Source organism: Ambystoma mexicanum, chromosome 1q, assembly GCF_040938575.1.
Source record: "Ambystoma mexicanum isolate Mex_15411 chromosome 1q, UKY_AmexF1_1, whole genome shotgun sequence".
Lineage (NCBI taxonomy): Eukaryota > Metazoa > Chordata > Amphibia > Caudata > Ambystomatidae > Ambystoma > Ambystoma mexicanum.
The window spans coordinates 901,993,816-902,020,395 of record NC_090922.1 but is presented as its reverse complement, the minus strand read 5'-3'; the positions used below and the strand labels follow the sequence as shown (position 1 = coordinate 902,020,395).

The 26,580-nt window shown below is 43.6% G+C and overlaps 1 protein-coding gene across 1 annotated transcript in view; it reads right to left on the bottom strand.

The window, feature by feature from the left end:
- Window positions 1–26,580, bottom strand: part of PLPPR4 (phospholipid phosphatase related 4) — a 538,006-nt gene that overhangs the window by 348,018 nt on the left and 163,408 nt on the right. The window contains exon 2 of the mRNA XM_069641535.1: window positions 16,870–17,055. Within this exon, the coding sequence (XP_069497636.1) occupies window positions 16,870–17,055 (186 nt within the window). The remainder of the gene's footprint in view (window positions 1–16,869; window positions 17,056–26,580) is intronic.

Genomic DNA, 26,580 nt, shown 5'->3' with positions numbered 1-26,580 from the left:
ATCACACAAGAGCTAATTCGTCCTGGGATAATTGTTTTAAAATAATTTGCCAGACCTAAAACAAAGTAACATGCATAACCAAATTATTCCCCGAGTATAAATGCGACCACAATTGGATTGGTCACTATATATACAATTTAAATCATACACTAGTGTTTCATAACCTTTTACATACAATATTAACAAGCTAGGGCAATATGTTAGCAAATGTCTAGGGGTTCCGATAGCTCCCCTGCACAACCTGCAAATTCGCTCCTCTCTGGGGATGTGCATTGTGGATGTCAGACGTGTACATAGTAATTTGAAGGGTTCAATGTTGCATTCAGTAGCAGCACTGTGAAACAAAAAACACTCTAGTGTGTTAGATTAGATCTTTTTCAGTTGTTAGTTATTGCAGCCACAGCGGTCACAGAAGTAGGTTGAGCCTGCTGTTTATCAGGAAAAAGAGAGAGGAGTTGCATACTGACAGGGTGGGAGAAGCAACAAACACACAGTTCATATGGGAAGTTATGTTACTGGTCTCACTCCCTACCACCACCCATAACTATTGATGAGTCTGAGAATTATGATCATGATGGGAAGGTAAAATTGATCCATTAATGTCCTGACCAGAGGACATGATTTTGAAAACCAGTGATAAGGAGGATGGGCATGAGTGGAGAAGACAACGCTCTAATTAGGGACAGAAAGGAAATATAAATATGTTGTTACACCTTTGTACAAGGTATTTAAAAGACACCCTTGTAGTGCTGAAAGTGCCTAATATCAGTGTGTGGCAGCCTCACCACCAGGGGTGTTGCTTAGTCTGGAAATGATCCGGGGCTACGCTAATGTCGGGACAGTTGGGGCTCAGGGCTAGTTAGCCTTTTGGTTGTAGTCCCTGAGCTTCTATCTGGGGCTACAACCAAAAGACCCAGGGCTACAAAACTTAGCCCCCATAGCAACTCCTCTGCTCATCACCTACTCTACCACAAACGATCGAGAAAATTACTAAAGTGTAATTTCTTCATTCAGGGCAACAGACTACAACATCTCACCACTTGCACTCTGTTTAACAAATATGATTGGCCGGGAAAGGATGCAACCCAGTTGAGTACCACATCTTTTTAGTGTCTTATGATGTGACACCATGCACAGATCTGCCATGATTTCTGAAAATCTCCACTGCAGCCAATAGCCAGCTACTACACATACCTCCGTCTTCTCATACTGTCACCCCAGAATGTGCCATAGCTCTAGTGACTGACTTCTGCAGCTGACTGTCTGTGATATTATGATATGCAAGTATAATGGGTACTTCTACAGTTCTGTCTGTGAGTACTGTTCCTGCTATTTTGTAGCTACAGCAATGCCCATAGATCAAAAGTCCAAATAATGAGCCTGTAGTTCAATATCAATGCAAGAAAGTTGGAAATTACCCACTACCACTAGTAGCCCATGCACTTAGTGGAAAACCTCAGACAGACACCTGTCATTCAAATAGATGGGAGAGCTATTGAGTTAAAGGGAAAGGGCACTACCAAAGGGTTTGATGTATTTGTAAATGATTGGGCTGCCTTGGTGAGGTCCCCTCTTCGACCGAAAATAGAGCAGATAGACAGCCTTTAACAAGTACCTTTACCCAAGGTTTATAATTCAGGCGTTGCACTGCACATAATAGCATTGTAAAGCGTGACTTTGGGAATTCTATACCAGAGGTGCTCCCTGTTGAACTGATCAAGAGCATTTTCAGCTTCAAGAAAGAACATGGTAAGGTAGGGACCCCCAATCGGATGGCAGCTCCACATGAGTGACCACCAGTCTTGCATGCTCAGTGGTAGCCCAACTGGCCACACACCCATGTTTCTCAGGCTGAACAAGATCACTTATAAGCTGTCCCAAACATAGTACCGATATCCTGGCGAATAACGTACTATCCAGATTAATACAGCATTATAGACCGAGGGAGGCATCATTATCACATGATAATGACCAGCCAGCAAGTTATGGTCTGAGGCGAAGCCTAGGGCCAAAGCCCGTTGAAGGGTCACTACTCAAGCAATCATGCACTTGGTTTATTTATAAGCATTTGAAAAAAGATTCCCATGTTTTAGCTTTCTTTCTCATGCGAGAGATTGCAGCAAAAAAACAAATATATATATATATATATTTATATCCTCTCAGGGAGGTAGTGTCTTGTTGACAGAAATATTGCCTGAAAATTGCATTGTCGTTTCCCGGTCTCCATTTGAAGACATAATGTTCAGAATGGAGTCAATGCCAGTAGTTATTAACTTCACTCTCTGAACATTCTGGTTGGCCGAGAGGAGGTCATCAAGGATCTTCATGTGCTAATATAGGCTTATCAACTGAGGGAGTGGTTGTTACTGCGGGGATAGTGACCTGCCCCAAGGTTATGACCTGAGGTGAAGCCGAGGGCTGTATGTTGGGGAAGCATCATTATACCTAGCGATAATTACCCCTTCCAAGGTCAATAAGGCTATTAGAACATAGTGGTAGTAGCAATATATGTTTTGGAGTTTTGGTGATGAAGTAAAAAACAAATTACTTAATATTGGGAGAAGTAAATAGACAAACTGAGTTAAATGTGGTTTTATTTTGTAGTATTTAAATAACATGGTTGTTTGCCTAAGTTAAGCATTTTAATTGTAAAAGCTGAAACAGGTATTAGGTATCATGTTGTTTTCCTGTCTGTCCTTGAGGACAGAATGTTCTGAATTCAGTCAATACCAGCAGTTATTAATTGCATTTTAAACATTCTGATTGGCTGAGAGCAGGTCAGAAACGATCTCCAGGTATGTTGGACAATAAGAGGAGCAATTATTCTTCTGGAAAATAGCAAGAGTGCATTCTTGCAACATGTGGGGCAATACCACTGGTCTATACTTGCCGGATAAATTGTGCAAACTGAGTTTAAAAAAAACCTATATACCACAGTAGGAGGGCAATCTTTGCATACAACCTTTCCAATGGTGAGAGAAGAAAGGTCCTCTGTAACTTCTTTACTCGTTATTTCTTTCAAAAGCAAACATGAATCATCCCTCAATATTGATGCCATGCCTGGCTCGATCCCATGCACCATTTTCATAATATTGATCTTCATGAAAGCACTGGAAAGCCTTACTTATCCTATCTTTCTCAGGGAGTAAAACACTCTCCTAAGAGAATACTTCTTTAAATACTTCCTGACTCTCACTCTGACACAGCCCTTACTAACCTTACACTCTCCATCTCCAACACCCTTGACATCCTTGACCCTGTCATGAGGATCCGCGTGAAGCCTGCCTCCAAGCGCAACATCTGATATGACTCCTACCTGGACTCTCAGAAACGCAAGTGCAGAGCTGCTGAGTGGAAGTCAGAGGCTTCGAGCACATCCTCTGACAAACTGTCTTGCCGTCTCCTCCAAAGGCAATACAGACTTTCCATCTGTTCAAAGAAGAGGGCCAATATCCAAGCGCACATCTCTGGGACCACTAAGAACATGGCTGAACTTTTCAAAATCAAGGAACTCACCAATCCTACTACAGTCTCCATTTCTCCTCTGCCTTCCCTGGCCCTCTGAACTGAAGTGGTCTCTCATTTCATTACTAAAACTCAAGACATCCTATCCTCACTCTCCTCTGCCCCATTCCTTCTCCCCCTCCAGCTATTAGGCCTCCCTTAGCCCCCGAACCCCTTGCCTCCTGCTCTCCTAGTTCTCTCCCATTTCACGGCATGAGGTTTCGAGACAAGTCCGCTCTATTACATTCGCATCCAAACAGGTGCTCCACTGCTCCTCTAGAACTATCAAGGACAACATTGTCTCCCTTTCTCCATCATTGGCTGATTTTTTTCAATCACTTCTTTGCCACTGGATCCTTCCCGTTAGTCCTCAAGCACTCCCATGTGCACCATTTCCTCAAAATGCCTTCTGTCGACCCTTCCTGTCCAGCTAACTATGGCCCTATCTCCATCTCACCCTTCCTGGGCAAACTCTCGAGAAGCTGGCCATCTGCCAGCTTATCCACTACACTGAATCGTTTTTTTTTTCTTTAGCATTTATTTCAGCGCACAAAAACCAGAGGCATCTAGGCACTAGTTACATAAAGTGCATAGTACAATAGAGAAGTGCAAGTGCACTCATGATGGTTACAGACAGAATCAGTGGGTGTGTACAAACTAGCAAAGCCACCCACATGGAGCGCAGCGTTACAATGAAAGTACAGTTACAAGTAGGTAAGATGCAACTTAATAAAGGTTGCATAGATTGGGAAAGCCTCACCTCATTGTACGTGGGGCTACATCAAATGTACAGGTACAAGTAGGTAAATTGCATCTTAATAAATGGTGAACAGATTGGGAAAACCTCACCTCAAGGTACGGGGGCTACATCAAATGTACAGGTACAAGTAGGAAGATGCAACATAATAAAGATGCACAAATTGGGAAAGCCTCACCTCAATGTGCGAGGGGCTACATTAAGTATGCAGGCGCAATCGGATGAGTTAGGTAAGGGGAGTAGCAGAGGGCTGCAGAATCAAATCAGGTACAATTGGCCTAGTTAAGGAGAAGTCCAGTAGCATTAGATAAATGGGCATTGCCAGCTTACGACAAGTTAAGTAGCAGTCCGGTAGCAGTGCAAGGCAGAATATTAGGGCCATAGTATTGGCATGTAAAACAGCTACAGTGTTATCAGTAAAATAATAGCCTGATGATGCAGCTAATCCAGTTAAAAGGCATAGCACTTGTGACGAGCAAAAAGCAATTGGTAAATTTTGTTAAATTAGAGATAACATACCTCCAGTGCTCCGATGTGAGCAGTGGTGTTTCGAAGCAAGGCATTAGGAATGTCATCATGACCGCAAAGGGCAGGTCAAATGAGCGTCAAACTGCAGCATATAAGTAACATTAGCACCAGGCATGGCAATGGCAAGCATAGTTTTACATGCATTACAAGGTCAATAACGTTTGCGCAGGGTGCTTTCTTCAGAGTCATAGACTTGCAGGCCGCACAGGAAAGTGAGTCATTTGAGAAGTCATCGATGTTACCACACAGATCATCATGGGGCACGGGGGTCCGAAGTGGGTTCTTGGTGAATGCATATGGTGAAATAGGATGGGATGCGGCAGTCGGGAGCGTTGGGTACCCCGCTAGCAGCTGCAGTGAGTCGATGGCATTCGATATATGGGCATGCAGGAAAATGGTAGCAAATAACTCATGGACGGTGGTATGCTTTGCCATTGTACTATGGAGCTCAACCGTCAGGTCAGAGGACTTCAATGTAGGCCAGATGCACCTCATAACCTTGTTGCAGAGTTGATATCCGTACTGTAGAAGGTGTTAGTGGTGGTCGGGAGGGGCTTGTAGGAATCCACTGAGCGTTGTAAGGGCTTATGGTCAGTTCATCCCTGGCAGACAGGGAAAGACAGGGGCTTTAGACCAGGGCCTTTGGTTGGGACCCATCTTTACCTCCCGGCTCAGCTGGGCCTCGGGATTACTGCAGAGGAAGGCCATTCAGTGTGCATGTTGCTGCCAAGTGCCCCTCCATGTTCATCAGGGAAGCAGGCAGGCAGGGCGCGGTGGTGGCCATCTTCTAGGTGGTTTCTAAACCACTGATGTCAATAGAAGATGGTGGTTCGGCTGCTGGTGTCTCGATTTTGGGAGGCACATCCTTCTTCCTCGGCTGTGATGAGGGAAATACAGGGGCCTTAGACCAGGGCCTTCAGTCTGGGTCCGGCTTCGCCTGCCAGCTCAGCTGGGCCTCAGGATTGGCTGGTTGTCTCCACGACCACCAGTCTGGTTTCAGAGCAGCCAGAGACACAGAAACTGTTCTCCTGAACACCTGTGAAGACTTGCTCTGTAATCTCAATGCCAACTCCCCTTCGGTTCTCATCCTTCTTGAGCTTCCCTCTGCCTTTGTACGGTCAATCATGCCACCCGTATAAATCAGCTCTGTGATACCCTTGGCATCATGGACCTGGCTCTAGATTGGTTGATCTCCTTCCTCTGACCGACCTTCCCAGTTTCAACTGGGCCCTTCGCTCCCATTTGTTTCATTCTCCATCTGTGGTGTCCCTTATGGCTCTATCCTCTGGACTGGTTTTTCAACATCTACCTTGCACCTCTAGCACATCTGATCTCCACCTTCTTGCCTAACTTCCAGTGTTATGTGGATGACAAACAGCTCTCCTTCAAGCTTCCCTCCTCTGCCTCCTCCTCTCCCTCTCTCATTCCTGACTGTCTGTCTGTCTGTCTGCTATTTAGGCATTGTGCACGACCCCTCCCCTCACCCTGTTGTGAGGCAAAAAACCTATGTGTCAGCTTCCATTCCTCTCCCTCCTTCTCTTCTCACATCACGGACCTTGTCAAGAAGGTCCACTTTCAGATGCACCTCGTCATTCGGCATTCTCTCTTTCCTCACTTTCTCCCAGGAACTCTATGTCTCCAGAGCTCTGGTCCTTTCCAGGCTGGATTACTGCAAAAGACTCTTCCTCAATCTCCCTAACTCCTCTCTTCACCCCCTTCAACCAACACATAATAGGACTGGAAGCCCAGGGACCGCATCTTTCGAGCCCTAAAATCTCTCCACTCACTCCCGGTTGCTGCGAGGATCAAGTTCAAGATCCTCTGCATCATTCACAAGGCTTTCTGGGGCCTGGGACACCGCTACATTCAACTCTCTATCCCTAAATACCTCTCTGCTAGAGCCATTCATGTCTTCTAGCTCTAACTCTCTGCAGTTCAAACACGTTTACAAGCAGAGCGTGGGGGTAGATCGTTCTCCTCTGCAGGTGCCTCCCTCTTGAATGGCCTCCATACCCATCTTAGATTTGATTCAGATCTCCTTAAGTCCAGAAGCTTCTCGAGACCCTCCTTTTCTCTTCCTCCTTCCCTCTCCCTGCTAATGTCCCCTTTCTGCCTCTTGACTGGCTGGCTGGTTCCTTCAGATTCGTATGGGGCACCAGGCCTCATCCACTCTACCCCTGCACTTGGTGTCCCCTGATTCCCCCCTTTCCTGCATTTTCCCTTCTGGGCCCCCTCTTCTGCACAAGCCTGACTGGACAAGACCCTCTGAGTCTTTTCAGACCCGCACCTTACACTTAGCACATGGATATGGACCTCCCCTGCACTCTCTGTGTACCCTGGCTCTGTCAAGCTGCCCTCCCCTGGCACTTTAACCCATGGGCTTTACACCCTGACCGGTACCCCACTCTATCCCACGCACTGCTTGTTACTGCACTTACACGATCTGAATGTCACAAGGCCTAGTAGGAGCGTTTTTTGTTTGTATCCCTCCCCCTTCTTGTTGCTTCTTGAAATACTTGTGTATAGGTGCATTATAAATACCGAATAAATAAATAATTAAAGACCCAGCCAAAACACTTTTCATATTCATCAAAGCAACTACACTGACAACGTTTTCCCCACTTTAATGAAAACGTGATCTTTTAAGGCCAGCCCAAATTTAGCAGTGTTGTGTATGAGAACATGAGCCCACTTCAGGGTTAATAAATTTGTATTCACTTTGAAGCTCTTCGCATCATTATATTTGTGCATGCACCACTTCAAGCATCCAAATATGAAGCTGCATTTCCTGAGCCTTTCCAATGTGCTGTTTATGTGAGCTCATAGGAAAGCTAATTACAGCCACTCTGAAGAATGCTTTAAATAAAGACCAAAATTGACAATTATCCGAAATCAGAGCCAGTCCATAGCATTGCTTAATGAAGTGGAGACACTTGAATATTGATTATGGACATGTGGAAAGAATGGACATTCACGTTCATCACCATGCTGCATAACATTTATTGGATTAATTTAACTTAAAAAGTGAATTTCCATTTTACAAATCAGATCAGGAATTGCTAGGCTAAAGAATGGCACTTCACCAGAGATTGCTTTCATTAGAGACTCCTTGGGTATATTCTGGGTACTTCCCAATTTTTGGTTATAGAGGGGCCTATCTCATACGGTAAGAATGACAAGAAACTATACAGAGGAGGTAGACTAAGCTGCCCTTTCTCACGGCAGTTGGTGCATACAGGCTACAGGAACACTGATATTTGTCTTTTAGCAGCATGCATGGCCAGCAGAAAACAAAACATGTATTACAAAAAAGATTTTTACACCTAAAGTCAGGTTAGTATCAGCGTGTCATGAATTACACCATCAATGTCATAAGTGTGTCATGAATTACACCATCAATGTCAACACATTGTATTTCTGGCTAGTGGGACCTTGCTGTTGTGTGCCAGCAGGATGCAAATAAACGAAGTCCCAAGAGTGGCCGTTTAAGAAATGTAGGTGCTGGAGTCACAAATATGGACGATACTGTCAGTATATCAAAAGAATGATAGATACCTTGATGACCCCTCGGGACACATCTGCCTGACACATGGTTCTATACCCGTTTCCACAACAGCAAGGTCCCACCGAACGCATGAGGCTTTGGTTGAGTAAAGAAGTAATCAGCCCAAGACACAAGAAGAAATTGTAGTGCCGAACTGAAGTTGTTCTTCAAAAGTAGGGAGCCCCTCCCGAATTGTTTCCCAAGTTGCATGTCCTGAGGAAGGCTAGGTTTTGGGACTAAGATATTATGTGCTGGTATTAGCGCTAGCACTCCCACTAGCCACATTGATGGTGTAATTCATGACACACATGACATTGATGGTGTAATTCATGACACACTGATTCTAACCGTGATCCATAAGCACAGACACTGCTCTCCTGAACATCAGTGAAGATCTGCTCTCTAACCTAGATTCTAATCCACCCTCTAGCCTCGTCTTACTCAATCTCTCTTCCGCCTTTGACAAGGTTAACCATGCCATCCTGCTCAATCATCTCCATAATAACCTGGCCTGGCTGACCTTGTTCCTCTCTGATCGACCCTCCCAGGTCCAACTTGGGTCCCTCCTTTGCTTTATCTCACTCTCTCGCCCACCACATTGCCACTCTCCTCTCTTGCTGCTGTCACCTGCGAGGCTAAGAACCTCGGGGTCATCTTCGACTCCACACTCTCATTTTCTCCTCACATCTCTAATGTTTCTAAGAAGTCAAGCTACCAACTGCACCTCCTCTGAGGTATTCTCCCTTTCCTCCCCTTCCCCCAGAAGCTCACTGTCTCTAGAGCTCTGGTTCTCTCTAGGCTGGACTACTGCAACAACCTCTTTCTAAATCTGCCTGCTTCTACTCTCCACCCTCTGCAACTCATCCAGAACAGGACTGTGAGACTTGTCCTTGGCCTCAAGCCCAGGGATCGTATCTCTCCAGCACTGAAATCTCTTCATTTGCTCCCAGTGGCTGCAAGGATTTAGTTCAAGACCCTCTGAAATTTTCACAAGGCCTTTTGGGGCCTGGGTTCTCAATACCTCCAACTCTCTCTTCACAAATACCTTCCTACTAGAGCTCTTTGCTCCTCCACCTCCAACTCCCTCAGGGTCAGACGCTTCTCTAAGCTGGTGGTAGATCTCTTTCTTCGGCTGGGTCCTCCCTTTGGAACAGCCTCCCTGCCTCTCTGAAACTTGAGGAGAACCATCTCCAGTTCCAGAGGCACCTCAAGACCTTCCTCTTTGCTTCTGCCTTCTCTCTTCATCTCCCCTGCTGATTTCCTGGCTGATACTGCACTGGTCACCTGGCTACTGTCTGATTCTGGCCCAGGTCCCTGCCCGCCCATTTGCACACCCACACTATCTCCCAGCAACCCTTGCACTTGGGTCTGTTTCTGTAACCCTACAGTCCCCTTACTTGCACTTCTGGACACTTGCTGTCTACACTTACCCTTGCACCTGCCACCTTCTGGCCGCACTCCTTGTTATTGTTTTGATCCAATGTACAGCACTGCCCCCCTCCCCATTCCCCTAGGAGTTCTCCCCTTCCCCCTCCACTGCACTTGCGCAATCTCAATGTCACTTGGCCTAGTAAGATCATTGTCTCTGTCCTCCCTCTGTTCCCCCTTCCTTGCCTCGTCGCACCTTGAAACACTTTTGTATAGGCACGTTACAAATATCATACCATATCAAATCAAACAATAAAGTCTGGTGATGGGGACGGCATGAATGTGTATGAGGTGCTGTTAACATGGATGGAGAAATAGTTCAAGTGGGACAATACCTTCATGTTAGGGAGACACACATTTAACACATGTAAACAGGTGAGGTAATAGATCAATACCTACTAGCACTGCAGGCTATAGAAGGGAACTGCAAATCCAGACAATCCTTAAATCAAGTATTGCATGCTCAGTTGACAATTCACACAAGCAAACACGAAATCTGAGAAAGATTGTGGCAGGAATCAGAAACAATTAAGAAGTGATACACATCACCAAAAGCATTGAGACATCCTCAAGGACATGTAGGAAATTCATATAAGAAAGGAAATATGACAAGTCACAAGTATAAAGAACAGACATTAAACAACCCAAATAAGATAAGCCTATGGGTGGCATACGTTGATTCAGGTGTAGAGATAATGATAAGGCAGTCACAGAAAGTATTGCCCACTCCTGGGAGTGAAGTGTGAAAGCAAGCACAATAGAATAAAGCACAAAAGAAAGGAAGGATTGCCCTTGTCAGTGGAGACTGTGATGAGGGACATAATGTGGAGCTAGAAGAAGTCACACACACCATGGAGGGCTAGAGAGACTTTATGATGATAAGCGACCCCACTTCCAAAGTATCCAGCACAAGCACATAAATTGAGCTGATGGCAGATTCTGGGACTCTACATGCAATCATTCCTAAGACAATGTGCAGGGGAACATTGGAGGTGAAGGTTAGAGCACTTCAGCTAGTGACATATGCACCAGATGCATACTCCAGTCATTCCATTGACCTACGTGGATGATTCATATGCCATAAGCAGCGTAAAGGCAAGAAAATGATCAGCAAATTAAATGTTGTGGCAAAGAGCCCCTAGATTCTCAGCTGGAGACACCAAGTAAAGTTGGAAGGGAACTCAAACCGGGAGCAAGCTATGGTGCAAATCACAGTTAAGGCATAGGAAATTAGAAGGATGTTTCTGGAAGTCTTCTAAGAGAAGATTGGAATGCTGGCTTCCCAACAGAACCAGCTCAAGATGACAGAAGGAGGAACACCTGGAAAGTGTAAAAATACCCCTGGGCCTACATCGCCCCCATAACCTTTGCAACATGGTCAATGAGGGCATGTTTGAAGAGACTAAATCCTCTGAATAGATTGTCCTGTTGTGTAGGTGAACACACCAGATCATAGAATATGCCTAAGTGTGGGTTTAAGGGGGCTCAACTTTCACATTGTCACAGACTCCTGCCTTGTGACAGATTATCACCATCTTCCTAATATTGGGGAGAAAGTCAACAAAATCGTGCATGTCAACATGTTGTATAGCTTATGATTTGCTCATTGTGTATTATCAAATTCATCTCAACAATGGAAGTAGGTAATTAATGGCAAATAATGCACATTATCACACTATGTGGATTTTTCAAATTAACAAAATGCCATTTGGTTCAGCCTTTGATGCATCAGTGATTCGGCGACTGATGCATAAAATGTTCAGGGACAAGAGCAACATCATTTATTTAAAAGATAACATCTTGGGAGTAAGGAAAGGTGAACATACTCAGACTTTGGAAAAAGTGTTTCAGAGTCTTAAAGAGAAAGATATGACCGTACATATGTGAAATGTAAATTGGTTGATGAACAAGAGATAAAGTTAGGACATACTCTCTCAAAAGAGGGTATCAAACCCAAAGAGACACTAGTGAAAGACATATTTTCAGCACCATACCTGAAGAACAAAGAGGAATTATTGTGATTCCTCGGTTTGTATGAATATTTCCCAAAGTTAATTTATAATTTTGTAGCCACATTCGAGCCAATGAGACATGTGCTCAAAAAAGGAAAACAGTATTTGTTTTTTTAAAAATATCAATTAACAATCTTTATTCGGATATAAAACCATCAAAGTAAAAATGTAAAATTAATTACAAACTTCAATAATATAATGTTTATGACATTAACATAAAAGAACAGCACATTTCCATTCAACCATGATGGAGCTTTCATGAAGAACATTATAAATCATTTTGGCATAAAGCAATCATTCCTTATCAAATTTCAGATGCCTCAGCAAGGCCCAATGTATTTATATATTATTTATTTAGGTAATTATAAAGCTCCAAAAGCATGCATAGGGGCATATCACAGAAAACTGGGTTACTACAAAAAGACATAACACGGTATCTGGTCTTTGCATTGAATGACTTTGCATCGAAAACAATTTCATCGTACATTTTGCATAGAAAATGTTACCATTGAATGTAAGTTTGTTTGGGTTAAGGGGTTAATTTTGTTTGGGGTGGGTTTGTAATAGCAAAAAACCTGGAGTTTGGGGGGACCCCCCAACAAACAAAAAACATTTCTTTTTTAAATGGTAAGAGTTTCGATGGAAAATTTTAGATGCATTGTCATCTCGATGCAAACTTTTTGTTGGAATGACCATAAACCCATAACATCCTATACTGATAGTGATCACTTGAAGATACGTGTTTTTAGACACCTTCTAAAGGCCATATGTACATAGGAATGATTCATTTTAGGCATTTTCCCAGCATTCAGAATAGGAATTAATTTTATTTTATGATATTTTTCCATGTGATTTTGAGGGGGTTCCGAAGAGACTAAGCGCATGTTCCTAGGGCTTTGTGGACTGAAATGGCCAGTAAAGACTTGTTTCTGGCTGATTTATAAATGGGACAAATATGAACATTGGTGGAAAGATGGAAAATGAGAGTATGAACATGCTTAATCATTTGCTGAGTTACAACTGTTATGCATTTCATGAAAATGACAAGAATGTGCCAAGGGGCCATGCTACCTCGCATGGAGTCGGTGATCGGCTTGCCTAATTCCCTATGACCCACTGGAATCACCTATTTATTTCTTATGGCGGTGGCTAGTATAAGTTTGAAGTTATGATACATAACTCAGTTTTGCTAAAAAGTTGACCAGAGAACAAAGAACTATAATAAATGACAAACGGACATATGATGCTCTCTCCCCTTGAACCAATAAGGCCACGGGTCTTAGAGAGGAATGATAGGCTGTCCTATCCCAGGGTAGGAGTAATTCTAGAGTACTTCCCCTAGATTGTAAAATGTAATAATGTCATTTGGGCTATATAAGGGGGGACTGTACACACAGACAACACACAAGGAGCCGGGGAGACAGGAGAGGGAGGATGGAGAGGAGACAGCTAATCCAATCCAAGAGAGTGTAGAGACCAGACCCCTTGCCCAGCTGTTCAGGGTGCCCTGAGATCCAGCTGGCTGTCCAGAATCCCATCCAGAAGAGTGCCGAGATCCGACCCCTTCCCTAGCTGTCCAGAGAGTCCTGAGATGTAGCTGCTTATCCAGAATCCCACCTCGGAGAGTGCAGAGACCAGACCCCTTTCCCTAGCTGTCCAGAATGTCCTGAGGTGTAGCTGGTTATCCAGAATCGCACCCCGGAGAGTGCAGAGACCAGACCCCTTGCCCTAGCTGTACAGACAGTCCTGAGATTCAGCTCCATCCCCATTCCCATTGAGTCCTATGGGGGCTCGAATGGGAATGGGGATGGGTTTTTTGAATGAGGAATTACCGGGTCCTCCAAGGTTGGAATGACCCAGTAATTCCTCATTCAAAGAACCCGGACCCGAGTTTGGAGGCAGCCATGGCGCCAATAGCATAGCTCTCAACTCACACGCTTTTGGCGGGTGTCACCCGCCTTGTGAAGGGCTGACTCACCCGCCAAGCCTCCTGCAAGCCCATTCATTTCAATGGGCATCTCACCCGCCAAAAACAAAATCGGGTGATTACACCCGCCTTTGCGACACAAATGGTTGAGAGCTATGCATATAGCACCATGGCTACCTCCAAACTCGTAATGAGGCCAAGGGTGTTTTTTGGTATGCTTGGGTAACTTTACTGCACAAATGGGGTTTATGCCCACACCTTGGTTGTCACAATCAGTTTCCCAATGCACCCGGCTTTAATGGATGCATACTAAATTTGCCATTATCACATGCCGATTTAGCACATTTATATGCTAAAAAATTCAAATAAATAGATAAAAATAAAATTATGCCTGCACCAACTGGTGATTGACTTGGGCTCCTCTCCTCTTCAACCTTATTACACTATTCGGTTTTGCCTTGTAGTTTCCTTTGCTTCTGATCATGTGTCCTTGATGGTCAGAGTTATACTAATGTGTGCTTTTTTATTTTGCTTTCCCGATTTTTTGTGTTTTCCTTTGAAGAACTGTCCACGTATGTATGTTGTCATGGCTATTATTTATTGATTCATGCTTGTTTTACTTTTTTCCCCATGTTTCTAAAACCACGTTTATTATATTTCTGTTGCAAACGTGTTGGGATGTGATGTCTTCTCTGATATTTGATGTGTTGTTCTTTCATTCATTTTTGCTTGATTTTGGTCTGTCTAAATGCATTACAGTCTAGAAATAGCACCAGTGGTTCGAGACACGTGTTGGCTGTGTTCCCTTTACTAATATTGTAATAAATACTAATGTTTTTGGACTGCCAGCGCCGTGAGCCAGTGTTTCCTTTCGATTAAGCTATCGTTGTAGTGCAGGTTATTTCAAACTAAAAATGCTTAACCATGTGGTCCCTTTAATTTGCCAAACCTGGAAATCATATTTAAATGAGCTACTCTACAGGTTGAAGGACCCATTGCACTCACGAGCGCTTAACCTAGATTGCTCAATCATGTCTGCCAATAGTGGAGCAAATGACAGCTTGCATATAGTACAGCTGTTTTCCTATTCTGGGAATAGTACCTAGAATCTAACCCAGAGTCTGTGGAGAGTTCATTATACAGATAATGACAACACCTGGCACGTGGTAGGAGCATCTGGTAATATAATGCCAATCAATGGCAAATTCGTTCCATATGATGGCAATACTTGCCAATTGTTGTGATCACTTGCACAGCATGGCCATAACATCACATTACTGAGCATATGATCATAGAAGCTGCCCATATGAGACCACAACCTGGTAATCCGCAGCTAATCTAGAACTCCAACCATGCTACACCATTCTCACATTAACAAAAATAAAGGCACATATACAATTCATGCTTCCAAAACGACAAGCAGGCACTAAAATGCACAAACACATTCCAGCCCACCCATTTATGTAATGCACTTATCTATACACTAGAAAACGCATACGATTAAAACATGATAGGGGAAATATTTTTCTATTTGCATTACTTTTTACGAATACTACTGGTGTTTCTGATGGGCAGCATTTAATGAATGCATACAGTTTGGGAACATTTACTAGCATATTAACTTTGGTAGCCAGCAAGAAGACATGCATCCAAAAATATGTGTGCCACAGGGGGAAACATATCTTGGCTTTTACAATGTGCCTCAGGGGAAGAGTGCCATCATCAATCTTGTGCTAGGGACAAACACGAGATGTGTCCATACTGTGGAATGAGCTATAATGCCCACCTTTCATGTCAGAGAATATCCATCAGAAACACTATGTCATAAAATGAAGGACCTTTACATGACATCCATCATATTCCAGGCTGCTGTCAATAGATATCCGCTTACTGGTGCAGGACAGAGTTCTGCAACCGGTGGCTCTCCAAATGTTCACATGACTCCCATGGTTATTCACATTGACTATGACTCTAGGGCTGATGGGATTTGTAGTCCATATCATCTGGAGAGTCAAAGGTTGACTTCCTCTCTCTACGATACTGCCTGTGTATGAGGGTGAGTATCAACAATCTGGAGTGCTACCATAATAGCAGCCTACTGCCTACATATTCCAGTGCGCTGACGATAACACAAGGGTGCCAGCTCTGGGGTTCGATGAGGTAATTTCCATTGTAAAAGAATGATTGCTGAACACATTGTTGGTCTTGCATTATCCATTTCTAGTGTGTAGGGCAGGGGAACTGTGGAAGTTTAGATGAGGGTCCTTTTTCCTTTTCCATTCTTATTTAGGACAGATTACTCACTACTGCCCGAAACCCACCGCCTCCCACACACCTGCCCTATACCAATTTCAATTTCCTATTTTTCCCCAGATTTCCTAATGTGTTTGTGAATTTGTTGCCTTTCAGATTTCGTTGTTTATAATCAATGGGCCTCATCATGTAGCCATGCCAGTAAAAATGGCTCAATGGGAATGGGGAGGAAGGTAGCACCGGCAGCATCGGCAGCATCCGTGATGGTGCCGGTGCTACCGTCAAGGTCTGCAAGCAGGTGCCGTTCCGCCCGCCAGGTCAAACCTGGCGGGCGGAAAGGCACTCGCTCGAAGAACCCGGAGTATGCCGGTCCGGTAACAATGGTGCTGGTAGCTTACCGGCACCGTTGTTACCAGACTGACATACTCATAATGAGGCCCAATGGATTCTAAGAGCATGATACACAACAGCCGAATGGTTGGTACAAAGTCCTAGTGTGCCTGTGAAGACATAGTGTGCAAAGCTGTGCTGTGTCCACTATATTTACTTGCAACAAAAGGTCTGAATAACAATGGCGAAGAGGCAAAGATGAAGAGATGTCAATCACATTTTAGCTACTTCTTTGACGCTGGATGAAAAGCTAGAGGTGGGAGTAGTGTATGCCGATAAGTGGGAAATGGTGGTAGACCTCTACCAGGGATGGCAGCAGGAACATTACTACCAGAAGACAGACACCAATTGGATCCAAAATATCCAGCCCCTTAGTAATGGAGGGGTGTGACAGTGGCTGATTGTAGCAACATCCGTGTTTCCACCAGCCTTGATGGGGAAGCAACAGAAGTACAATGCATATAGTAATTGCTGAGTTTCTTATTATTGTCGTACACTGTTTGCCAAAGCGCCAAGTGGAGCCTACCGTGGCCGCAGGTCCAGCGAAGGCCAGGCTGAGAAGCATGAGGAACGGGATGGACTCCTGCGTGGGTTCAATGTACGGCATGCTGAGACTCCGGTCATAGCAGCTGAATCCGGAGTGCACTGGTTTGAAGACATCCGTGAGCTCGAGAAAGTAAAGGCTGACCACAGATGATGCGAGGATAGGGAGCTAAGGGAAACACAAGAACAAGTGTTGTTGGAGAATTTGATGCAAATTCTTTATTAAAAGAAAGACATTGTATAAGAACAGCTTTCGGGAATGCATTTTATGGTGATAGTTCTCAGTCGTCTAGAACATTCTATTTCTTGTCCATTTCTCAACCCTTTTGTTTAAACGCATTTCCATCCTGTTAAAAATAAAATGCATGTTTCATAATGAGCTGCGGGCTATTTCCAGTAAAGCAAATAACAGACAACAATAAAGACAGCATTACAAATGCATAGTCAAGGAATTGAAATTGCTGGGAACACTTACAAATTCTAATTAAGGAATTAGTTTCTAATGGTTCCTATCAGGGCAGAGAGTATGACCAATCATTATTTGCATATAGTCTTTCCCCTTCTGAAATGGCACGCAAGGCTGAACAATTGTGGTCTGGAAGGTTGCCAAGAGCATTATATCAACCCCTTCTACCCATCAACCTTCTGTTTTGCAAGGTAATTTGGCCACTCCAAAGGCCCCCCTGATGTGCCTATATTGAAGTATACTTATTTTAATTTCTTGGAAAATGTGTGCTTGTAGCATTGGCTCCATTTCTCTATGTACTTAACAAAAAAGTAGTAACATTTTCTGACAGTTGGCTAAAGTGTGATATCATAGCACCATGATATTTAAAAGTTGGAATCATGCATGATATGTAATGATCCCAAATGTAATAAACGACGCAGCCCAAAGCAAGGATATACAGCTCCTTCGAGAATTTGCAAAGAGATCTTTGGAATCGCTTTGCATTTAAGGCAGAGTTGTTAGAGCTATGTGCTGTGGGAAAAGGCGAGGGTGGAGGGAAGTGTAAAATGCAGGTGAGAGGGTGACAACTTTTCCAATTTTGGTGATGTAGGTACATTTGGTTAAGAGGAGGGGTGAGGAGAGGAGGGCATTCGGATTGGGTAGGCGACAAGTGGAGGTGCATTCCATGGGCCCCCTGTAAATGTGGAATTGCATGCCCATGTTGAGGATTCAGATCTGAGGGGTGATCAAAGATCGGGGCAGATGGAGAATAGAGAAAGACTTTAGTAAAGGTATCAAAAGGAGGATGGAGTGCCAGGTAACCATTTCAGAAGGCATGCAAGCTCGTAGGCTTGGAGATAGACATTTGCGTGGGGGTGTGAAGATTTCGGGAAGAGGGAGGGTCGTTGCTCATTATGTTTGTCCTGCCAGGCACCGGCAGCCATGCCTGGACTTGGCTGTGTAAACCCATGATCCTGGGCAGAGGGCTATTCCTGAGACTCATGGACCTTGGGATTGATCCAGAAAAGAGGACAGGGAAGTTTGCACAGGGTGGCATTATATGTAATTTTCAGAGTTGTTAGTTTCTTGCATGGGAGTGACATATTGGAGCAGTCAAGTGGCCTCTGTGCATTGGGAGAGCCAGTGAAGGTGAATACGCTGATACTGATATTTTTTATATCAGCTGTGTGGTAATGGTAGTGTTTATTTATAAAGCACTTATACACAGGCAGGTGTTTCAAAGCGTTCATGGGAGCACTGGTGGGGAGCATGATATAGGCATGTGGCGATGGTATGTTGGAATATCTCCCAGGCACAGGCGTGATGTAACGCTTATGTATCTGTAGTTGGAAAATGAAAGTCTGTGCTAGGATGCCACTGTCTATGTCATCCTGAATGAGCTGGAGGATGGAGGTAATAGCCTCCATCTCCAGCCATTATAATGTCAGTAGTTGCCATGGAGATGGTTTTGCCCTTAGGAAAGTGGGCCACCGTTCACTCTTTCTGTTATGGGCTAGTTGTTACCTCTCATTCTCACTGTGCTTCACCACTGATCCTTCATAGACCACCATTATCGCCTTGATTGTTCAATAGACCAGCTACCTGCATGTTGCTTCATGGCGAGACTATACAATTCTGCCATATGCAATGTGTCTAGCGAGTGCCTAACCAAGCCCTTCTTTGGTGTCACCTGAAAGACATCGACAGGTGCCGATAGTTGCATTTTTCTTTATTAACCTAACCATTTTCGGAATATTTCTTTATATATGAGGAGACAAGGGTGTCCCATATCTATAATTTGGCATTAGACATTTTTGAAAGTGATTGCTGCTCCCTTTCCTGGGTGGTCTTGGTATGCCTCTTCAATTTAGACCATGGCAATGCCCGCTGCACAATTATACTTCAATTGGCAGCCATAACCACCATCTTTTTGATTAAGTAACATGTTCATGGTAATTTGATAGTTTTAATGCTTTTTCTGTTAACGAGGCAGTCAATACTGTCTCATAAATAGTACATGCAGTGTGTTTAATCCTCTGTCCGCAGTGAACATCAAATATCAACAGGCAATATATGTCGCGTTAAAACGGGTGCTATTAAAAATGCCATGTTCTAAACATCTACATAGTAAAATTGTATTTTGTGGTTTAACTTTACCTGCTCGACTCACTCTGAGATCATAAAGACATTCATTATTTCCGTTAAGGTGCGGTCCCGTAATGGAAAAAATGGGCCTCATTACGACCCAAGCACTAAGTGGTTAACGGCGCCGTAAAAGGCTGCAGCGCCGTTAACCACTTAGCGCCTTACTACGAGGTCCCTTTGTCTGGACCAGCCATTAAAGTAGGACACACAAAGGGACCTCGCAGGCAATTATGGTACCGCAATTTGCGGTACCGTAATTGCCGCCTTCCCCATTCCCATTGAGCACTATGAGGCAAAAATGGGAATGGGGAAGGACCATGGTGAAATGGGGAAATACCGCCTCGCCAACCTTGGAATGGGGCGGTATTTCCCCATTTCACCATGGCGGACTCGTTACAACACCGGCACCAACCATGGTGCTAATAGCGCCATGGTTTAGCGCCAGTGTTGTAATGAGGGCCAATGTATTTATGAAGTCAGAGTGACTTCAAAAAGAAACTATTTATTTTGTTTGTAAGTCATAGGGCTCCCAACCACCCTATGACATTGAGGTCTCCAGCTACTCTGTGCAAGATGGAAAGAAGCGTTCCTGTAGCAGGTAGTTGGAGGTCTGATCCCTTCAAACCAACGGATTAAAAATAAAAGGTAAGAAAATGTATTTTGTGTAAATGCTTGTGCATGCATGCAAGTGTGTGTGTGGGTGTGTATGTATACAATGTAATAATGTGTGAATGAGTGAGTGCATGAGGTCTGAGTGACTCCCTGGGTGTGGGTATGTGAGTGTATGGTGATAGGGTGTGTGAATGTGAGTGTACTTGTGTTTAATCCTTGGATTACTTACTGGCAATCTTCATTACTCCTAGCCATACTCTTCCTCGTCCCAGTACTTGTGTATGAGACATCTTAGTTACCAGTAATATCAATTGTTCATAGTCCCACTGTTGCTCATCCCAGTACTTACCTGTGAGGCAGGGAGCCTCATATGTAAGTACTAGGATGAGGAAGAAGGACGTGGAAGTAATTCTGGGCAGAGAAGCTGATTTTGGGGGTTGAGGTTGGGAGTGAGAGGGGATATGTGGGGTGGATGCACTGGGACAGGGGTTGTGCGCTAAATTGTAATGGTCAGTCATGCCCAGGCTAAGCAGGAATGATATGTGTTATCACTGGCTTTACTGGTATTTTGGTGCAGCCGGTCTAGTAATTTCCTACTGTGGCTTGACTTTCTTTTACTGGACATCTCTGATAAAGCAGTCCTGCTAAGTGTAATTGCCTGGCTAGAGTGGCATTTGGGTGCAGCCAGTCTAGCTGTTTCTTACTGTGGTATTGTATATTATTCTGGGCATCTGTGCTAAAATAATCATGATAAGTCCTATTGCTTCGACTGGCATGTTGGTGCAATCAGTCTAGGTATGTCTTAATGTGGCATGGCATGTTTTACTATAAAATTTCTATTATGTGTCTAGACTGGTCAAAATTGTGAAGCCAGTTGGGCATGTTTTCGATGTGGCAAAGCAATACATGATTTAAAGTATTAATGCTCCTGTGCACTCTTGGTGGTTTGCATGCATTAGATATTTGTATTGGTGTTACCCTTTAAAAAAATTGGAAAGGCTCTTTTTAGCCAATTCTTCTCAGAGTGTGCTATATAATGCATTAAAACACATATTTTTATTTTTATTCTAGTGCTGTGTACGGGGTGCCCCTGCGGCAGCATGAACGTTGTGTGTATTGCGCAAGCGTGGTAGCATAGGCTAGCATGGAGTGTGGCATGACCCACGCATTGCCGACTTTCAGTGCAGGGCCCTCAGCATGGCTCGCAAGGGGAGCCCCAAATGTTGTGCTCCGCCACTGGCTGACTAAAGGTTGGCTATTGCAGAGTATCCACTTTTCAAGTGTAAGAAGGGAGTGTGCCAGAGAGTGGGTGATTTTGACACAAGGGCAGATGGGTGTGCAAGATATAGGGGACACCTAGTGGGACATGCATGGTGGTGGAGGTTGCTGCTAGGATCTCCCATCATAGGAATGGATACTCACATTATTCTTTATAAATTGAAGGGACTAGTTTTCTGCCTGCTCTGATGGGACGAGAGGCTGTTTTGCATTAGCTCTCATGGCAATGGCAGGCCCAACAGGAGAGCAGGCACATATGCCCGTTATATTTTTGGATTTTCATTAATTTACCTTTAACCTTGATGTCACAGCAATGTCCATCCAATGCTATTTGTATCTTGACATGTCAGCATTACTGGTTCAACTTTATTAGCAGTTATTTTTGTTATTTACGATGGCATCACTATTTGTTTAACTTCTGTGGGGCGCTATACTTTTTTCAGTTTTAATCTGTGAGTTTAAGGGTTTCCTTCTTAATTTCTCCAGCACATAATGGGCTCTGCAAATCACGGCTACTTTATGCGTCTGATCTTGACAAAACAACATTGTTTGTTGCCGTTATTTTATTTGTTTTCCCATTTGAACATGCGACTTCCATGTGTTCGATTCTGCAATTTTCTTTTTTTTATATACAAATATTGGTAGTGGATGTCAAATTAATATTGGAATGCAACAAAATCCTCTCCTAAAAATGAGATCATAACAAAAGAATTGATACATTTCAAAAATATGGTAGCAAGCTTATCACAAAGCATTAATTTTAGGAATCATGTACCCAACATAGTCTTCTCGAAACACTACATAACCTTCTGTAAGCACAATTAAGATTCAGTATCGCTTTTTCTAGTTTGAACCCTTGTATGATCTCTTCAAACCAAAGGCTTTGATTCACAGATTTGGGATTTTCCAGGCCCACAGAATTCAACGTCTGACCATGGTGGGAAAAAGGCACACCCCGAATAGCCTTCTGACTGTGTAGGGCACCAAAGATAATCTCAAATGTTATCAATGTAACAGTATGTCTGGAGGTATCCTGCTGGTAAATCGGGTGGGATACCACCAGACGGTTATACCGTTACTGGCAGGTTACAAGTGGCAGTAATAGCTGGAATTTTCCATGGGGGAATTGCCAGTATTACCGGCACCGGTAATGCTGGTGCTGGTAATACCAGCATTGGTTGGTGGTGTGTGGGATGTATTGACCCACTTTGCTGTGCTATGTGGTATCACTCTAATACTTATGGTGCAAGGAGCTGCAACAATGGTGGCAAAACTCGTGTGCACCTAAAACCAACAAAAATCTACGAAAGCCTACAAAAACATGTGCTTCAGCACACAAAAAGAGGGATGCACAACCTGCCACCCATGGTGCATGCGTGGTGGAAAAGAGCACACCTGGCGGACAATGTGCCAGTGGGCTCCATGACCAGCAAACAGGGTGCAGAAAGAGAAGCAGCGCTTTCCAAATGAAACTTCAAAAGGTACCTATAAGTGACATTTGCTTTGTGCTAAAGACTCCAAAATGCCTATAACACAACACTTCTCAACATCCAAAATTTTGCTTGGTGCTAAAGTTCATGTAATATTATGAAGCATTGCAAACATAGAAAGTCCTAATGTGAAGAGCAAAACATTCTTCAGAAAAACTGGATTGTCTGTAAACTGACAGCCCCTGTCAGAATCTTGGTGCAGTACCCCTGGCTACCTGAATGATAGCTGTCAGATGAATTACTGATGAAACTTTAAAGTGATCTAAACCAAAAAGTCTGCTGGATCAGCAAACATAAAAAGGATTGTGGCTAAAAAGATCACAGATCTCAGATGCCTTTTATCCCACAGAGTTAAAGCTGAGAAAATAATGTATTTATGTTTGATGCAACAAATGTGGTTTTTCCTGATTTTAATTAAGAATAAATTAGCTTGACTGAGCTGCAACCCTTTGGAAGTGGACAAACAGGTTTCTCCCAGGGGGAGGGATTTCCTCTCAGCAGAAACTCACTTGGAGGTGCTAAATGCGCGTTAGACCAGACTCTTATCTACAGAGAGAGAATGAACAATAGCAGGCCCTTCAGCCCAGGAAACGGAGGTGTGAGAAAGTCATAAATGGCTCCTGGAAGGAAAGACCCAGGAGGGGGATGCTCCTGTACTAAAGGGAGAGAAAAAGGGGCGTGCCATTTGCTGTTCAGCATGAACAAAGAACACATATTAAAGACTCATAATTTATGATTTAAAATGGTGAAAAATATACCAAGGACATATCTGTTAGTCTAATTTTTGGCTGCACATTTTAAGAGGCAGCAGAACCGTGTAACATGTTCTGACAGGAATGGCAATATATGTGGTTTTATGTGAAATGTATGAATCCTAGAATTGTGAAAATTTACACACACATTCCTATATTCAACACACACATTTGTAGAAATTTGCATACAGTTTGGAAAGTGTGTTCTTTCCAAAGGGCAAAATTCTGTAGAAAGTTGAAACAAGACCCCAGAGCTGCAGGATTTTGAGGAACAGATGCTACATAAAATATGGCATCTTTGTGTGTGATTTGTGTAAAAGTGACCAATGTAGAAATGTGTATTTAGTATAAAATCCAATTTTGAGACCAGGAGCTGAAGGGAGGTTTCTAAGAACTTTAAAGCAAACCATAAAATGTGACATCATACTGCCTTGATCCAATCACTCAAATGCAAGGCGGAGATTAAGTTTTGACCTAATTCCAGCTCACAGGGGCAAGCTTAGCTAAGCCGGCCCATACACCCATTTTGTGATGTCATTTTAATGGATACATAGAGACAGCTGACAACACATAGGGACTGACCGATTCACTCACTTTCCTGATTCCAGCAAAGCACTCTGATCCAGCATTCTAAATCCAGCTTTAACATCTTTCCAGATCCAGATGCCAAGACTCTTACAAGCAGCAGAGAACTATTGACTTCCTGCAAGGCCTAATCCTCAAAATTATTCTTGAAACCAAGTGAAGCACTGTGGTGTGAGAAGGCCTGTTGAACTAGTATCCTGAAATTCTCTGGCTTGCTACCACTAGGCTTGCCCGAGGAACTCGCTATAGAGCTGATTGAAATATCCACAAACAAGGAGGGCAGATTCTGTGCAAATCAAGTGACCGGCCTAGCTGATCCGATCCCGTGCCTGATGTGCTGTGTTGGGTGTCCTGACCCACGTTTGGACTATGAAAAGCCCACATTTGCGCCAGAATCCTGGAGAACCACGCAGTCTTTGCGCACAACAAAATGGTCACCTGACCTGCCACCCACCAGTATGAGCGTGAGGGGCCAGAAGCGCCATGAGCAAAATCAGTGCTAAGGAATATGGTGCTGTTCAAAATCTGTTGTTATTAATGTCAAAAATAGGTGCAATACTGGTGCTCACCACTACCAGAAAGCCGGCGTTTTAAAACCCCCAGACACTTCTGTAAAACTGAACAAATGAACCAAAGAATGAACCAAAGAAGGCCAAAGAAAGACTTACTAAGAGGTGGATACAATGTAAAACTATATTCTGAAATGACTTGAAGGAAGTAATTGTCTAATGTATGTATGGAAAATAGCTGGGGATGTCAGCAGCTTAAGTGAATTTGGGTTTAAAGCCACTAAAATCGAAATGTTTAGAATAAATGAGTGACCTACTTTTGAGGGTCACATAGGTTGCAATTGTTTAAATGTCATAGTTTTGAACTTAGAATTAGTGTTCTAGCTGCATGTGTAAAAATTGCAAGTTTGGTTTGAATGTAGAAAACTGGGAACCAAAGTCACATTTAGCTGAAGCCTGGCTTAAAGAGATTGAACTCTGCCTGACAACTACCACCGACAGGAGTTGAAACTTGATCAGCAGCTGTGTTCCCAGGCCTGGTTGCATTCTGCTCTCCCTGCCAAAAGGAGATGACACCTCTCTGATTGAATTAGGGGAGTGGCACCTGGGGACTGCAGGAAACTGAACAAAGCACTGTCTTGGGCTCAGGCAAATGTTATATTGGGGGGGTCGTAAAATAGCTTCCTCTTGGGAGAAGTGGGAGGAGAAGTGCCTCTGTGAGCAAGCTGAGCTTGGGGGAAGTGGACAAACCAGAAATTCCACCATGTGCTTTGGAAAACCACACCCCTTTGGGGCCAGAGCATAATTTTAAAAAGATGGATAATTCATAGTGCGGACTTGTAAAAATTATATAAATAATATCATTCTTGTGATTTTTCTGTGCACATTTTAAGAGGTGTCAGGACTCTGTGGTATGTTCTGGGGAGTAGTAGCGGAAAATAAGGTTGTTACTCCAAATGTATGCATGTTAAAAATCTGACACTTTATCATCTGAAACCCATATCCCTTGTGCACATTTGTGTAAAATCTGGAAAAGTTTAGAGGTCGTTATCTGGATGAAAAGGGCAGGATTCTGTCAAAAGAGGACACAACATCTTACAAAGACAGGGATCGGATGGTTTGGTGCTACAGAAAATATGTTAACTGGACATATACTATTAGAAAAATGGTACATAGATAAATGGGTATTTGGATCAGAAATAGATTTGTGTGCAATTTGACAAAGGGAGGATCCTCTGACCATAAACCTACCTCATCACTCTGACTCACTGTTCCCTTCTCAAATCAGGTCAAAGAGAAATCCTCGACCTATCAAATCGTGAGTGGGTTGGACAAAGAAAGTTAGCATCCACACCCATTTTCAAAAGACATAAAAAGAGCCACTGGAAGCCAGACAGGAACATTCACTTTCCACTTTCTTGCGGGACGCTTTGCTGGGAGACTCCAGATTTCAAATCCATCAATCTCCAGAGACCAGAACTTAACTCCAGAATTTAAAGCAGAGAGGCCTGGACCATCAGCTAAATCCTTTTTCAGCAGGCCTTCAGAATCCAGCAATCCAACCAAACTATTCTACAGCCGGGCGAGCTGTTGAATTCTTTGCCAAGAACTTTTGCCAGAACCGGTAGCAGACCCAGAAAGAAGTGCTGATAGCAGAAACGCAGACCATACCCAGACCGCTGTGAGCAGAACTGGTGCCTGATTGACCCGCCGAGCAGAGAGAACCGCAGCTAAACCTATTGACCCGATCCATGACAAAGTCGCATTCCTGTCCAAAATATAGTGTGAGTACTCAGCCAGAACTGTGCAAAACCAATCCCTTAGTTTAAAATAATCTAATTCAAACTATGTTAACCTATTGAGAACTGCATCATA